Source organism: Microcaecilia unicolor, chromosome 1 (genome assembly GCF_901765095.1).
Source record: "Microcaecilia unicolor chromosome 1, aMicUni1.1, whole genome shotgun sequence".
Classification (NCBI taxonomy): domain Eukaryota; kingdom Metazoa; phylum Chordata; class Amphibia; order Gymnophiona; family Siphonopidae; genus Microcaecilia; species Microcaecilia unicolor.
The window spans coordinates 46,271,657-46,286,092 of record NC_044031.1 but is presented as its reverse complement, the minus strand read 5'-3'; the positions used below and the strand labels follow the sequence as shown (position 1 = coordinate 46,286,092).

The 14,436-nt window shown below is 49.2% G+C and overlaps 1 protein-coding gene across 4 annotated transcripts in view; it reads right to left on the bottom strand.

Moving 5' to 3' along the window:
- The window catches only part of CCM2 (CCM2 scaffold protein), a 277,985-nt gene that overhangs the window by 81,628 nt on the left and 181,921 nt on the right, over positions 1-14,436 (bottom strand). For all 4 annotated transcript variants that reach the window (XM_030196787.1, XM_030196760.1, XM_030196778.1 and 1 more), the window contains one exon: positions 13,077-13,260. In XM_030196787.1, the coding sequence (XP_030052647.1) occupies positions 13,077-13,260 (184 nt within the window). The remainder of the gene's footprint in view (positions 1-13,076; positions 13,261-14,436) is intronic.

Sequence of the window (14,436 nt, the reverse complement as noted above, 5' to 3'; positions counted from 1 at the left end):
TGCATAGATTCCTGAGCACCGTCTTTCGTTGTGCTCTTCACCAACCAATCATCCAGGTAGGGAAACACGGACTCCCAGTCTGCATAGCGATGCTGCGACTACTGTTAGACATTCTGTGAAAACCCTGGGAGCTGACACGAGGCCAAACAGCAGGACACACTGGACGTGACGTGATCACACCCAAAATTGGAGATACCTCCTGTGACCTGGAAGTATCAGGATATGCATATGTAGGCTTCCTTAAGTCCAGACCATTGTCAAACTTGTTTCTGAATCATTGGGAGAAGAGTGCCAAGGGAAACCATCCTGAACTTTTCTTTCACCAGGAATTTGTCCATGGCCCTGAGATCTAGGATGTGACGCATTCCCTGTTTTCTTTGGCACAAGGAAGTACCTGGAATAGAATCTGTTCTTCCCCTGGTGGAACAGGCTTGACCACATGGGCCTTTAGAAGGACAGAGAGCTCCTCTGCAAGTACTTCCTTATGAAGAGAGCTGATGAAAGATTCTATTGGGGGGGGGGGGGGGCAATTTGGTGGTCTCCTTCACCAACACAGGGCGTAACCGAGATGAACTATTTGAAGAATTCACCAGTCTGAGGTTACAAAGGGCCACCTTTCTTGCAAAAAAACTAAGTCTCCCGCCTACCACAATAGGTTGTCTGGTACAATTACTTTGACTATGGCTGTGCTCTGCTGAAGCCAGTCAAAAACCCACTCCCTGTTCTGACTAGGAAGCCAGCTGGGGCTAAAGCTTGCTGAGTGGGATGAGGAGTGTAGTAGGGACCCCTCTGACTTGCCCAAAAACCTCTTAAAGCAGGTGCAGAAGGAGATCGTGGTATCTGTGTGTTTCTGAATGAGGTCTGCAGCCTCTTTCACCTTCTCTCCAGAAAGGTTATCTCCTCTGCAAGTGACATCTGCCAACTTCTGGACCGCCAGGTTCAAGTCAGAGAGACACACAGCCATGAGAGACTACGCATCACTAATAAGTCTGAGCAGAGATCCTGGATGCCACATCAAATGAATTGTATGTACCCCTGGCGAGGAATTTACAACATGCCTTCTGCTGCTTGGCCAGCTTGTGAAGAGATTTGGCCTGCTCCAGTGGGAAGGAATCTGCCAAATCAGTCATACTGCGCACTAAGTTCCACAAGTAGAGGCTCGTGTAGAGCTGGTATAACTGTATACAGGATATGAGGCCTGATAGATCTTATGGCCAAAGGAGTCCAGAGTTTGAACATTTCTGCCTGGGGGTGCCAAACCAAAGTCTCTGGAACTTCTGGCCCGTTTCAACATGGATTCCATCACCAGAGAATGAGAAGGCAACTGCGGCTTATCAAATCCAGGAGAATCACTGGAGAATTGAATCATGGACGTGCTAAAGACGTAATCTACTTAGATTTCAGCAAAGCTTTTGACATGGTTCCCCACAGGAGGCTTTTGAATAAACTTGACAGGCTGAAGACAGGACCCGAAGTGGTGAACTGGATTAGGAACTGGTTGACGGACAGACGCTAGAGGGTGCTGGTTAATGGAATTTGCTCGGATGAGGGAAAGGTGAGTAGTGGCGTGCCTCAGGGATCGGTGCTGGGGCCGATTCTGTTCAATATACTTGTGAATGACATTGCCGAAGGGTTAGAAGGTAAAGTTTGCCTTTTTTGCAGATGATACTAAGATTTGTAATAGAGTGTGCACCGGGGAGGGAGTGGAAAACATGAAAGGATCTGCAGAAGCTAGAAGAATGGTCTAAGGTTTGGCAATTAAAATTCAATGTGAAGAAATGCAAAGTGATGCACTTAGGGAGTAGAAATCCATGGGAGACGTATGTGTTAGGCGGTGAGAGTCTGATATGTACGGACGGGGAGAGGGATCTTGGGGTGATATCTGAGGATCTGAAGGCGACGAAACAGTGTGACAAGGCGGTGGCCGTAGCTAGAAGGTTGCTAGGCTGTATAGAGAGAAGTGTGACCAGTAGAAGAAAGGAGATGTTGATGCCCCTGTATAAGTCGTTGGTGAGGCCCCACCTGAATTATTGTGTTCAGTTTTGGAGGCCGTATCTCGATAAGGATGTAAAAAGAACTGAAGCGGTGCAAAGAAAAGCTACAAGAATGGTATGGGATTTGCGTTACAAGACGTATGAGAGACTTGCTAATCTGAACATGTATACCCTGGAGGAAAGGAGAAACAGGGGTGATGTGATACAGACGTTCAAATATTAATCCGCAAACGAACCTTTTCCGGAGATGGGAAGGCGGTAGAACTAGAGAACATGAAATGAGATTGAAGGGGGGCAGACTCAAGAAAAATGTCAGGAAGTATTTTTTCACGGAGAGAGTGGTGGATACTTGGAATGCCCTCCCGCGGGAGGTGGTGGAGATGAAAACAGTAACGGAATTTAAAAATGCGTGGGATAAACATAAAGAAATCCTGTTCAGAAGGAAGGGATGCTCAGAAGCTTAGCGGAGATTGGGTGGCAGAGCCGTGGGGGGGGGGGGGGGGGAGGCGGGGCTAGTGCTGGGCAGACTTCTACGGTCTGTGCCCTGAAAATTACAGATACAAATCAAGGTCAGGTATACACATAAAGTAGCACATATGAGTTTATCTTGTTGGGCAGACTGGATGGACCGTGCAGGTCTTTCTCTGCTGTCATCTACTATGTTACTATGTAACTCTGAATTTGATACATGGTGTTCATCTTCTTGGGAAGGACAGAGGGGACTCCCAGTTCTTCACCTGAACATCACGTAAGACCTTGTGAAGTGGTACAGTCACAGACTCTCTAGGTGGAGAGTTCTACTCTTGGACCTCGAACATCTCAACCCTGGGCTCGTCCTCCGTCTCCAACTAAACTGGGATGGAAAGCACCATCTCCTTCACTAAAGCAGGGAAAGGGACTCTCTGGCGGAGACATTTGCCTCTTCTCTGGTGGGGAGGGGTCTGATGGAATACCATAGGGCTCCCCCTCTGAGAAGTACCTTGGATCATCATCAGATGCCCACGAGCGGTCCAAATCAGCCTCAGCAAAACTTCTCATGGGAGGGTCAAGACCAAAGCTGCCTCAGGTAGGAGGTACTAAGTCCTTGCCTGTAATGGCTTTGAGATGCATGATTCGCCCTTGACTCCGGCGAAGCTTCCTTCATCGACATCGAAGGTGTACCCGCATGGATGGCTGTCGACGCCAGTACTGCATGAGGCACCAGTGTCGTTGACCTCACCACAGGCTGAGTGCCCTGTGAGGCAGATTGGCGCAAGCACCTCTGATGCCAATGCACTCTGTTCTAGAAGACCCATCAAGTGCTCTTGAAGCATGGCCCAGATCCACTCATCAAGAGCTGACATCAGGAAAGGCTGGGGCTTCGGGTCAGAGACAGCCTGCTGAACCGCCAGTGTCGACTGTTACCTGGTCACAGCTACATGCAGACCTCTGCACTGGCACCTCCTTGATAAAGAGGGAGCATTCCTTCTGGTGCCAACGCTTCTCGGGGACCAGATCTCTTGGTGCCCCGGTGCTGAGCATCAACACCCCTCAGCACCAACGAGGATGATGTTGAAGCCTCCTGTCTGTTTGGTTTTGCGTTCGATGCTGATAGGTACTGGGGGACCTGCACAGCAGTTGGCATTGAGGCAGGTGGAGACCTGTTCAATGTATATCCATTTCCAGTGTCAGACATATGTCTTGTAGCCATGGGGGCCGATACATCCGATACCACTGCAAGCGCTGATGTTGACAATTTGTTCCTGGCTCCAAAGATTTTCTGAGTCTTTCTGGACTTGTGTGGTTTTTTTGGTATACACAAAGAGTTATGGTCTTGCCCCAAACACTCGATACACTAGGAATGGTTGTCAGTCCCAGAGTTAGTCCTACTGCACCAATGACAGCACTTAACGCCACTGGGAACCTTCATCAGTACGTAAGTATTGCTATACTGGGAAAGACCAAAGGTCCATCAATCCCAGCATCCTGTTTCCAACAGTGGCCAATCCAGGTCACAAATACCTGGCAAGATCCCAAAAAAGTACAAAACATTCTATACTGCTTATCCCAGAAATAGTGGATTTTCACCAAGTCCATTTAATAATGGTCTATGGACTTTTTCTCTAGGAAGCCATTCAAACCTTTTTTAAACTCCATTAAGCCAACCGCCTTCACCACATTCTCTGGCAACAAATTCCAGAGTGAAGAAACATTTTCTCTGATTCGTTTTAAATTTACTACATTGCCCCCTAGTCCTTTTATTTTTGGAAAGCGTAAACAGATGCTTCACATCTACCCTTTCCACTCCACTCATTATTTTATAGACCTCTATCATATCTCCCCCTCAGCCACCTTTTCTCCAAGCTCCCTTCGATGACATGGAAGGGAAAACAGCCATGGATAAATCAAATGACTCAAATCAAATGACTATGGTGATATAAAAAGGGCAGATCACCAAAAATGGAAGAGGTAGTGCTTGACCAATGCTCAGGCCTAAGAGGGCCTTGTGCACCCAAGAAAAATAAAAGAAACTTCAAAACAGGGCAAAATAAATGCAAAATATAAGGGAATGAGTTAAAGAAATCCTGGAGAGGGAAAAAGGCAACTATAACTGAAAAAAAAAAACCGCGAAGAAAGGCATACAGAGCACTTGAAAAATCGAAGCTGCTGTGAGACGCTGTGAAGAACACGTCCTCTCCTCACCACAGATTAGAAAAAAGACCAATAGTCTTGTGCTCACGAGATGCATGAGTTGTGGGTGCACTGCTGCAAAGGTAAAATTAGGTCTTACCTGATAATTTTCTTTCCTTTAACAGCAGATGAATCCAATAACTGGTGGGTTGTGTCCATCTACCAGCAGGTGGAGATAGAGATAACAGAACTCTTGGGAGTAAAGCAGACGGCCAGCCCCTCTATCAGTTAGTATATGTCTTTCGAAAGCAGTAGAAGTAGGCCAATCAACTCAATAACTTTAACGTAAAACCCATCCTCACTATAATAAAAGAGAACCAACTAGAAAACTGTTAACTATGGAACTGAAGCTGCAACAATATCTGCCGAAGCAGAGTTTCTCCTTTTTATTTATTTTTCATATCTGACTGAATCTGCATTACAAAAAAAAAAAAAAAGAGTAGAGCAGCGAAAAAAATAGTCGGCTAACGGGAGGGATCCTGGATTCATCTGCTGTTGCTAAAGGAAAGAAAATTATCAGTTAAGACCTAATTTTACCTTCCTTGTCACAAACAGCAGATGAATCCAGGAACTGGTGGGATGTACCAAAGCCTACCCTAAAAAGGGTGGGAAGAAAACATCCCCCACGCCAAGACCTGAGCTCCAAAACGCGCATCTTCCGTGGAGGCGACATCTAAGCGATAGTATTTAACAAAAGTATGCTGAGATACCCAAGTAGCTGCTTGACAAATTTAATCCAGAGTAGAGGTCTCTGCCCAGGATGTCGCCTGTGCTCGAGTAGAATGAGCTCGTAGAGCCAAAGGTGACTCTCGACCTTCTGACAGATAAGCTGACGCAATGGCCTCAATCCAACGCGCTATAGAGGTTTTGGACGCCGCCTCACCTTTCCGCGGCCCCGAAAGGACAAAGAGGTGGTCCGATCTCCAAAATTCATTGGTGACCTGAAGGTAATGCAAAAGCACCCTTCGGACATCCAATAGCTGAAGGGATGCAAACTCCCCTGGAAAATTCTCTTTCCTAAACGATGGGAGAAACAGAGTCTGATTGAGATGGAATTCTGAAACTACCTTTGGAAGAAAGGAAGGAACTGTCCGAATCGAGACCCCCAAATCTGAAAACTGCAAAAAGGCAAGGCCTGCAGTTCAGAAATGCGCCGAGCTGAGAAAACTGCCACCAAAAAGACAGCTTTACGCCTAAGGTCCTTATCCGTTGCCTTTTGTAAAGGTTCAAAGGGAGGCTTCTGCAATGCACTGAGCACCAGGTTTAGCCACCAACAAGGACAAGGCTGCCGAAGAGGCGGACGTAGATGAAGGACTCTTCGTAAAAAACGAGCCACATCCAGGTGAGCTGCTAAGGAAAATCCAGCTACTCAACCTTGAAAGCAAGCTAGAGCTGCTATTTGCACTTGCAGAGAGTTATACGCGAGACCCTTAGAAAGGCCTTCCTGGAGGAAATCCAAGCCAGAAAGGGAGAACTGGTCTTCTGCTCACACCACAATGAAAAGATTTTCCATACCCGGGCATAAGTGTACGAAGTGGACCGTTTCCGTGCTTGTAGAAGCGTGGTAATCACAGGTTCCGAAAATCCTTTATTTCTCAATCGGTTCCTTTCAATAGCCAGGCCGTAAGACAAAAGCGGGAGGAATTTTCTATCTGAACAGGGTCCTGGCACAGTAAATCCGGAGTTACCGGAAGTCACAATAGAGTGTCGTGCAGTAAGCTAACATGGTCAGCGTACCACGGTCTTCGGGCACAGTCTGGAGCCACCAGGACCAGGAGCCCGCGACGATGACGACTGATGCGATGAAGAACTCTTCTTATCAGAGGCTAAGGAGGAAACACAGAGTAGTCCCTGCTTTGGCCACAGCTGCAGTAGGGCATCGATTCCTGCAGACTCGGGAAGTCTTTTCCGGGAAAAGAATCTGGGCACCTTGGCATTCTGAACCGTGGCCATGAGGTCCATCACCGGAGTTCCCCAACGATGAGAAATCAGTCTGAATGCCGCCGCCACCGAAAGCGTCTACTCTGCCGCATCCAACAGAGTTCTACTGAGGAAATCCGCCTGGACATTGGACTGGCCCGCAATGTGAGCCGCTGATAGGCAAAGAACATGAGTTTCCACCCACTCCATGAGACGAGATGCCTCCACCGCTAGAGCCACCCTGCGAGTCCCTCCTTGCCAAATGATGTAAGCTACTGTCATCGAATTGTCTGACAACACCCGAACAGGTCTCCCTTGCAGGAGATCCTGAAAATTGGCCAAGGCATTCACCACTGCTCTCAACTCCAAACGGTTTATGGACCATGCCGCCTCGAGAGGGGTCCAAGTCCCCTGAGTCACTCTGTGTAGACAATGAGCTCCCCAACCGGCCAGACTGGCATCCATCACGACTACCACCCAATTCAGGGAGGCTAATGGCATGCCCTTCTGCAACGTGGTCGGGCAGTTCCACCAAGACATGCTGCCCCTGGTCACATCCGTCCAGGGCAGACGGTGTTGATAGTCCAAAGACGTTGGAGACCATCTGCTCAGAAGAAACAACTGCAGAGGCCGCATGTGAGCCCTCGCCCACAGCACCACTTCTAGGGTAGCTGCCATAGACCCCAGGACTTGGACACAGTCCCAAACCCGAGGGTGAGGCATCTGTAGCAAGCCATGCACCTGTGCCACCTGTTTTACTCTCCAGCCATTGGAAAGGAAGACCTTCCCTACCTTCGTGTCGAAAAGTACCCCCAGGTATTCCAAGGTCCGAGTCAGACACAGTTGACTCTTGTCCAAGTTGATAATCCATCCCAACGACTGAAGAGAGATTACCCTGGAGGTGGCAGTCCGACTCTCCTGCACAGATGAGGCCCAAATCAACCAATCGCCGAGATAAGGATGAACCCAAATTCCCTCCTTCCGCAAGAAGGCCGTCGCTGCCGCCACCACCACCTGTGAAAAGGTTGTCTCCATGCGAAAATGACGAACTCGCAGAAACTTGTTCACGACCCTTAAATCGAGAACCGGGCGAAAGGTTCCGCCTTTCTTTGTTACTACAAAGTAAATGGAATAGCGGCCTTTGCGCAATTCGACCTTAGAAGTTCTCACAATGTGGCTAGAACTGCTACCCGCTTTGACTGCGTTCCGCATCGAGACTCCAGAAAAAATTCTGTGACGGGTGCACTGAATTCCAGTTTGTATCCATCCATCACCACGTCTAGTACCCATTGGTCTGAAGTTATCTTGACCCACTCTGGGAGAAACAGAGAAAGGCGCTCCCCTATCTGCTGTGCCCCATCATTGAGAGATGCGACCGGGGGCTCCCACAGCTCACTTTTCATTGTGAAAGGAAGATCTCTGCTGGAAACGGGGACACTGAAAGGAACCAGAAGTTTGACCTGGGCGATAACGGCACGCATCCCGAAAACGGGATTTAGCAGGTCCCTTGTCTGGAAGCCGGCCTAGGATTATCTTCAGGGAGACGCTGGGATTTGGACTCCCCCAAATCCTTAGCAATTTTCTCCAAGTCTTCTCCAAACAACAGTTTACCTTGAAAAGGCAAACAAATAAGTCGCTGTTTGGAAGCCATGTCAGCCGACCAATGACTACTACTACTACTACTAACATTTCTAGAGCGCTACTAGGGTTGCGCAGCGCTGTACAAATTAACAAAGAAGGACAGTCCCTGCTCAAAGGAGCTTACACTCTAAAAGACGAAATGTCAAGTTGGGGTAGTCTAGCTTTCCTGAGTAGAGGTGTAGTGGTTATGTGCCAAAGGCGACATTGAAGAGGTGGGCTTTGAGCAATGATTTGAAGATGGGCAGGGAGGGGGCCTGGCGTATGCGCTCAGGGAGTTTGTTCCAAGCATGGGGTGAGGTGAGGCAGAAAGGGCGGAGCCTGGAGTTGGCGGTGGTGGTGAAGGGTACTGAAAGGAGGGATTTGTCTTGAGAGCGGAGGTTACGGGTAGGAACGTAAGGGGAGATGAGGGTAGAGAGGGGTTGCAGATCGAGTGCATTTGTAGAAGCCATAACATCCTTCGAGAGGAGACAGCCAAAGCCATAAGCTTGGCCAAAGAGAGAACCAAGTCATAAAGGGCGTCCGCTAAATAAGCCAGCCCTACCTGCATTTGAGCAATGGCTAGAGCCCCGGAACTCTCTGGTTCCTGAAGAGACTCCTGTCCGGAGTGGAGCCAACACAGACAAGCTCTAGCTGCATAGGAACTACAAATGGAAGCCTGCAGAGTCAACAAAGCTACCTCAAAGGAATGCTTCAAAGATGCTTCCAGACGTCTATCTTGCAAGTCCTTGAGTGTTACTCCACCCTCAACTGGCAGAGTAGTCTTTTTACTGACCGCAGTCACAAGGGCATCCACCTTCGGTAGGGCAAACTGATCCAATCGCTCCGACGTAACCGGATAAAGATGAGACATGGCCTTGGAAACCCTCAGAGCGCTATCTGGATCCGCCCACTGAGCAGAAACCAACTCATCAATGGCCTCATGCACGGGAAAAGCCCTACCTGGCCGCCTAGTGCTGGCCATCTTAGGATTCACAGACTGTGCAGCCGCAACATCTGGGTCTTCAATATTTAAAGCTTCTAAAGCTTGCGAAATTAAGGATGATAATTCATCTTTGTGGAAAAGTCGCACCGAAGATGAATCACCCGCCTGATCCTGAAGAAGGTCAAGCTCCTCAATGTCCTCCCCCACTGCCTGTCTCAAGGACCCCTCAGAGAGGGCCACAACCGACGGAGCCACCGATCCTAGGGCCAAGGACCCCTCCTGAGTACCATGAGAGATCCTTCTCTTAAGAGCCACCCCATCATCTGTCAGGGGCCCCAAAATATCGTTCTGGGTTCCAAGAACAGACCAGGGTTCAGAGGAGAGACCTGAGGAAGAAAGGGGGAGGGATCGCTTCATCACAAATGCCTGATGCATCAACAAAACAAATTCTGGAGAAAAGAAATTCCCCCGGGGCAACGGGAGCACCAGGCCCAGGACCTGTCCGCATTTCTGACCCCCCTGAAAATGCCCCAACTGAAGGAGAAGGCAGGAGAGCAGGAAGAGCTACTGGAACTGCTTCTGTAGCACTAGGCAAAATGGCGCGCGAACCATGCGCCTCAGCAAGGGAAAACACCGTCTGCCCGATGGAGGAAGAGCCCTCTGCCCCAGGTACCTCAGCTAACTTGGTGCTGCAAATTCACGCCATTGAACGCCGCTTCCCACAGCGGGAACAGCATTTTACTGTTTCCGTCGCCATGCCGCCCCGCCATGAGGAAAATAACCCGATGCCGGCACTTACCAGCTGATTCTCCCCCTGCAGCTGAATCGGGCAGCAGGAGCCAAGGGAAACCGCTCTGGCTCTAACAGCAGCACAAGTCAGGCAGGCAGAAGCAATTCTCTTCAGCCTTCAACAAATTTCGCTTTTTTTCCCTTTTTTAAATAAATTCTATGGTTCTCTTTTTTTTTTTTTTTTTTTGTGAGGAGGGAAGGAGAGAGCAAAACATGAGTGAATTGAAGCCTGTCAGCAGAGAGTATGGGGTGAGACAAGGACCTTGTAGTAAGGTATGCCTCCAAAGCTGACACCTTCAGTCAGACACCCCTTCCCCCAGCTCAACTGGCCAGCTGCCCAGGAGCACTCTCAGTGGCCTTGAATCCAGCAGCTGGAGAGAAGCCGTCCATCCATTTGCTGGAGATAGAGATATACTAACTGACAGAGGGGCTGGCCATCTGCTTTACTTTCAAGAGTTCTGTTATCTCTATCTCCATCTGCTGGTAGATGGACACAACCCACCAGTTCCTGGATTCATCTGCTGTTTGTGACAAGGAAAGCAATATGATAGGCAACGTTCCGCTCCGGATGACGTCACCCACATGTGAGAATCAACTGGGCCAGTTGTCCTCGGAGAAGCATATATATTTTCAACAGTCACTTTTCTAATTAATTATGATTAAACTATTAACAAACAAATTTAATAGCTAATCAGAAGGATGATGAGATGGGAATACTTAAGCATATTTATTTTCAACCATCACTTTTCCAGTCCATGATGCTAGATTGATTTGCTTGTTAACGGTTTAAAGTTTTTGTTTTTATTTTTTAAATAAAAAGGTGCAGGTAAACCTTGGTGAGATTTCGGGGTTAAAACCAATCTACTGTGACACTAAAATAGAAGGAAGGCCATTATACAGAAGAGGTGCAACAGCTCAGCAACCAGTATATAATGCATTCCTAGGGGGAATTCTGTACAAAGGCACAATGCAGAATTTCCCTCCTGTGCACATGATCCCTCTAGTAGCTCCCCTTTCCCCTACCTCCTCTACTCGCCAGAGCTCTTCAGCACAGTCAGAGAACATCTGAATTTGAACAGCAAAACTCAGTGGGGACCTGCACAGTTCAAAGTCTGGAGTAAGAGCCAGCAAGCTCTTCCTACACTGGGGCTGACAAGTACCTGGGAAGGAGACAGTGTAAGCCATTGGGGGGGGGGGGGGGGGGAGTACAAGCTGAGGGTGCCATGGGTGAGGTGTGTTCCTGTGCAACAATGATATGGGGGGGGGGGGGGGGGAAACAGGAGAAGTGTACTGGGATGATTCACAAAACAGCTATAGGAAGACAATGCTATGGTGTGTAAGTGTTGGGAGCGGATAAAGAGAGCTGTGGTGGGATGTGTGTCAACAGCAGGGTTAAGAACTGATGGGCTGATGATCAAAAGCAAATGAGTGCACTAGAGGCTATTGGTGCAATACTAGCGCCAGTGTTTGCTACCGCCCCATGATCAGAGTCCCTGAGAGCGTGAAACAACTCGCTCGCAGGCTCTGAACACAAGCATGCAAATGCATAGAAAACAGGGCTCTTAGCACAAGTAGCATGCAAATGCATGCTAAACCTATTCCTCCCCAATGACTAGCAACCAGCGTGCCAAACATTGGCCCGCTGGCTGCGGCAAACCCTATGCCAGCTCGGAGCTGGTGTTAGGGTTTGCAGACCATTGGGGAGGAATTGTGAGCCCTGTCCGACATGCATTTGCCTGCTAGCAGGCCCACCATTCCCCCCAATGCAGCAGCAGCCGCCCCCCCCGCAGGAGCAGGAACCCCGACTTGACACCCCCCCCCCCCCCAGCTACACGGGGGCTAGAGGTCTGGCAGACCTTCAGTCCCCCCGACACAGGTTCAGGGGGGGATGGAGATTCGGTGGGTCTTCAGCCCCCTAACCGTCCCTGGCATCCCCTCCTATGAATGGAGCCCTGGTGGCCCAGTGGGCCGTGAGTTGATACCCTCCCCACTCCAACCCTGGTGGTCTTAGCGGCCCTTCCCCAACCCCTACCTTTGGTGGAGGAGGAAGGTGGCCTCCCTCCTCTTCCATTGGTGCCATCTTGAAAATGGCAGCACCCGGCCCTGCCCAGTGCATCCTGGGATGTGCTGGGTGGGGCTTCACATCCTTATATGGTAGGAGGGTAGGAAAAGGCCGCTAAGACTACCAGGGTTGGGGTGGAGAGGGGTTAGACTCACGGCCCACCAGGGCTCCATTCATGGGAGGGGAAGCTGGGGTGGGGGGTGGGGGCTGGAGACCCACCGGATCTCCAGCCCCCCTGAACTTGTGTTGGGGGGGGGGGGGGGTCGGGGGACTGGAGGTCCATCAGACCTTCAGGCTTCCCCCACCCTCCGGTGTTGCTTGACTCAGGGTGGGGGTAGTTGGAGGTCTGGTGGTCCCATGGACCTCCAGCCCGTGTCTGGCAGGTCTGGGCTTTTGATAGCCTACAGCTGTCAAACAAGTACGGGAGGATTGTGCCCGGGTGTATGACCAGGCACAATTCTCCCACATTTTTACCCTATGATCAGAATGAATAGTGTGCTTAAATTTGCATGCCATTATCTCTGATCATAGGGGCAGTAAAGCCCCATGCTGTTCCAGCGCTATTTTCAGAGCACTTTTTGGAACAGTGCAGGGCCGTCGATCATCTGCCCATGAAGGAGAGCTATGGTTGGGCATGTACTGGAGGGTGAGGAGAGTTTTAGAGATATATATGGTAATGTGTGTGAAGGACAGGCATTCCAGCAGAGGGGTGAGAGATGGAGAGAGAACTGGGGGGAAGGGGGGATGTTCACTTTGGAAAGGGGGGGGCGGTGTGGCGGCAGAGAAAACTGCTGATCAAACTTCCCAGGGGGAAAGAGGAAGGCGATCAAGTTTAGGGAGGGGTTCAATTTAGTTGAGGAATGAAACTACAGGGAAGTGTGTGTGGGGGGTGGGGGTCTGTGGCACAGAAAAGCCAGGGTTTTATTGTGGGGGCAAATTCTATGTGCAGAATTATCCCAGGAGTAAAAATAAGAGTAGAATATATCACTGTGTTTACAAAACTGCAGTCCAGACTTTATATTACACATTATCACCTTTTTTTAAGTGCCACTGTCTGCATATGTTTTTCCAAACATACCTGTTTTAAGCACCACCAGGTGTACAGAATCATCACGGATATAAGACACGGCAGCAATATCATGGATGGGAACCCTGAGTATGATGTCTTCTCCGTCTCTCCAGAACAGCTTTACATTATAGGCAGAGAGACTAATCACAGCATCATGCTCCTGGGTCAGCTGTCCTGGGAGCTGGTGTGCCCTCTAAAAGCAAAGAGTCAGCAATGTAGGGTCACTTCTTTTGCTGTCCTCAAGTCTTGTAAACACTTGATGAATGAAATTCAAAACCTTTTCAATATATGTATTTTAACAATTACTTATAAAGTAGAAGGTAAATTTGGCTTGGCATCAAAGCTACACAAGCAGTACTTCAGAAAAGAAGTTATTTTTCTGCTTAGTCCCCCTTAAAAGTTTTCCAAATCCAGCCTTCAACATTCTCTGCAATTCTTTCCACATTCATTTTCCTAAACAGGCCATGCACCACTGAGAAACCAAGTGCAGAATTTCTCAGCAGGAGATTTCAAGCCCTGCTTCAGGTCAAACTGCAGCTCTGGAAGCCCAAGCAAGGAGTCAAGCCCTTAATCTCCTGGAACAATGTTTATTATGTTGTTTTTTGCCTCCTTTCACACTAATATATAGGTGCATCCTCAATCATCAAAATAAAGGGGCTAAAAGGAACCTGCTGTGGCAGCTGAAGGTGAGCAGAAGTTGAGTGCAGCCCTGAAGTTCTAGCCAAGTATGTGGGTTGGGGAAGGACGGGTTGAATATTTAAGGCTTGGATTAGAACACAGTGACAGCTAGAGACTACAACTAATAAGGAACACACTGCTTTCACATATATTGTGAGACATGAAGAAGATTGTAAAGATTATAACACAGGCACATAGCCAGATCTCAGGTTTTGAGGGGGAGGGGTTCTGAGCCCCAAGTGGAGGGGGGCATACAATTTTGCCCTGCCTCTCTGCCCCCACATACATGGGCTGGCGAGCCTTCCTCCAAGTGATGTCTGTTTTCCTGCGCCACTGCACTGCCTGCTTCCCTCCTCCTCTATGTGCATGCTTGGTTTTCGTGAAATTGAAATTGAGCCTGCACAAGGTCCACCCCCTGCGCATGCTCAGTTTTCACAGATACACCAGGGGGGGTAGAGGGTTGACCTCCCTCATGCAAACTCAATTTCACTAAAACCAAGCATGTGTGCAAAATGGGGGGGGGGGGGGGGGGGGGGGAATGCGTGGCGGTTCAAGAAAACAAGCATCGGCTGGAGGGCTTCTGCTAGCGGGGATTGAGAATCCCCGCCATCCAAACCAGCAGATAGTGCATCAAATATTTTTTTTTTTGGGGGGGGGGGGGAGCCTGGACCCGTGCAGCTCCTTGTGACTC